Source organism: Fulmarus glacialis, unplaced genomic scaffold (assembly GCF_000690835.1).
Source record: "Fulmarus glacialis isolate BGI_N327 unplaced genomic scaffold, ASM69083v1 scaffold24047, whole genome shotgun sequence".
NCBI lineage: Eukaryota > Metazoa > Chordata > Aves > Procellariiformes > Procellariidae > Fulmarus > Fulmarus glacialis.
In genome coordinates, this window is record NW_009221585.1 from 1 (window position 1) to 1010 (window position 1010).

At 63.2% G+C, this 1010-nt stretch overlaps 1 protein-coding gene across 1 annotated transcript; it reads right to left on the reverse strand.

Moving 5' to 3' along the window:
• Positions 1-237: 237 nt before the first annotated feature.
• Positions 238-1004, reverse strand: LOC104069424 (aspartate beta-hydroxylase domain-containing protein 2-like; the record flags this gene model as incomplete). The annotated part of the gene is given in 2 exon segments (XM_009581179.1): positions 238-815; positions 817-1004. Coding segments are annotated over 2 exon segments (766 nt in total), but the record flags the coding sequence as incomplete, so codon positions are not given.
• Positions 1005-1010: the final 6 nt, after the last annotated feature.

Consider the following 1010-nt stretch of genomic DNA (forward strand, 5'->3'; position numbering starts at 1 on the left):
GGCACCCGGGGGGACACGGACCACCAGCCTCTCCTGGGGAGGCCGCTGCTTCCAAAGCCCCAAAACCTCCCTCACACCATGAGCCGGTCCCAGGGCTGCAATTAGCAGCTGAACTCGGAGAACACGGGGTGCAAGGGGCCTTTTCTGGGCTCCTGCACCCAGGTGCAGCTGCCTCCCACCCGCACCGCCCGTGGCAGGGACACCCAGCCGGGATGAACCACCCCACCGGGCACTTACCTAGATGGCAGCGGATGCGGATGTTGGTGGGTCCGTAGTGCTCGGCGATGACGGTGCCCGGGCTCAGCACGGAGATGCACGCATTCCCAAAGACATTGTTGCCAATGCAGGTGCGAAGGCTCCCGAGCAAGCGGTACGTCCGTGGGCATCTCCTGCAGTTCCTGGGCACGCACATGCCCTGGTTCACCAGGTAGAAGGTGAACCACTCCCCGCTGGGCGTGCTGTTCATTTTCCATCCTTGCGGGAGGCTGCAGTTTGAGAAAGCTTTGTAGAGGGTCTCAAACTCGCAGAGGATGGTCTGGAAGTTGCGCTCCAGCAACTCCACATCGTGCTTTTGAGCGTCCCGGGAGAAATAGGGCATGGTTGGCAAGTCCGGCAAGAAGAAGACTTCTGGCTTCTGGATGGACAGCCGGCTGTTGAGGTACCGGCCCTGCTCGCGGATGCCCTTGTGGATCCTGCCCATGCCGGACCAGGAGTAGCGCTTGGCGTACTCCTGCAGGTTGTGGTAGAGTTTCTGGTTGAGCCCGTCGTGGTGCGTGCAGCGCACGCACTCGGGCGAGTGGCAGTAGACGTACCCATACCTCGGCGCTCTGCATCAGGGCGTTGACAGTGGCGTAGGCGCGGGGCTGCTCGCGCCCCACGTGGTAGCAGTACCACACGAAGAGGACCAGGAGGCAGGCGACGGCGGCGAGGGCGGTGGCGTCGCAGTCCCGGAAAGACTGGATGCCAGTGGCGATGAAATCCCGGAGTCCGTCCAGGGACCAGCTCCAGTC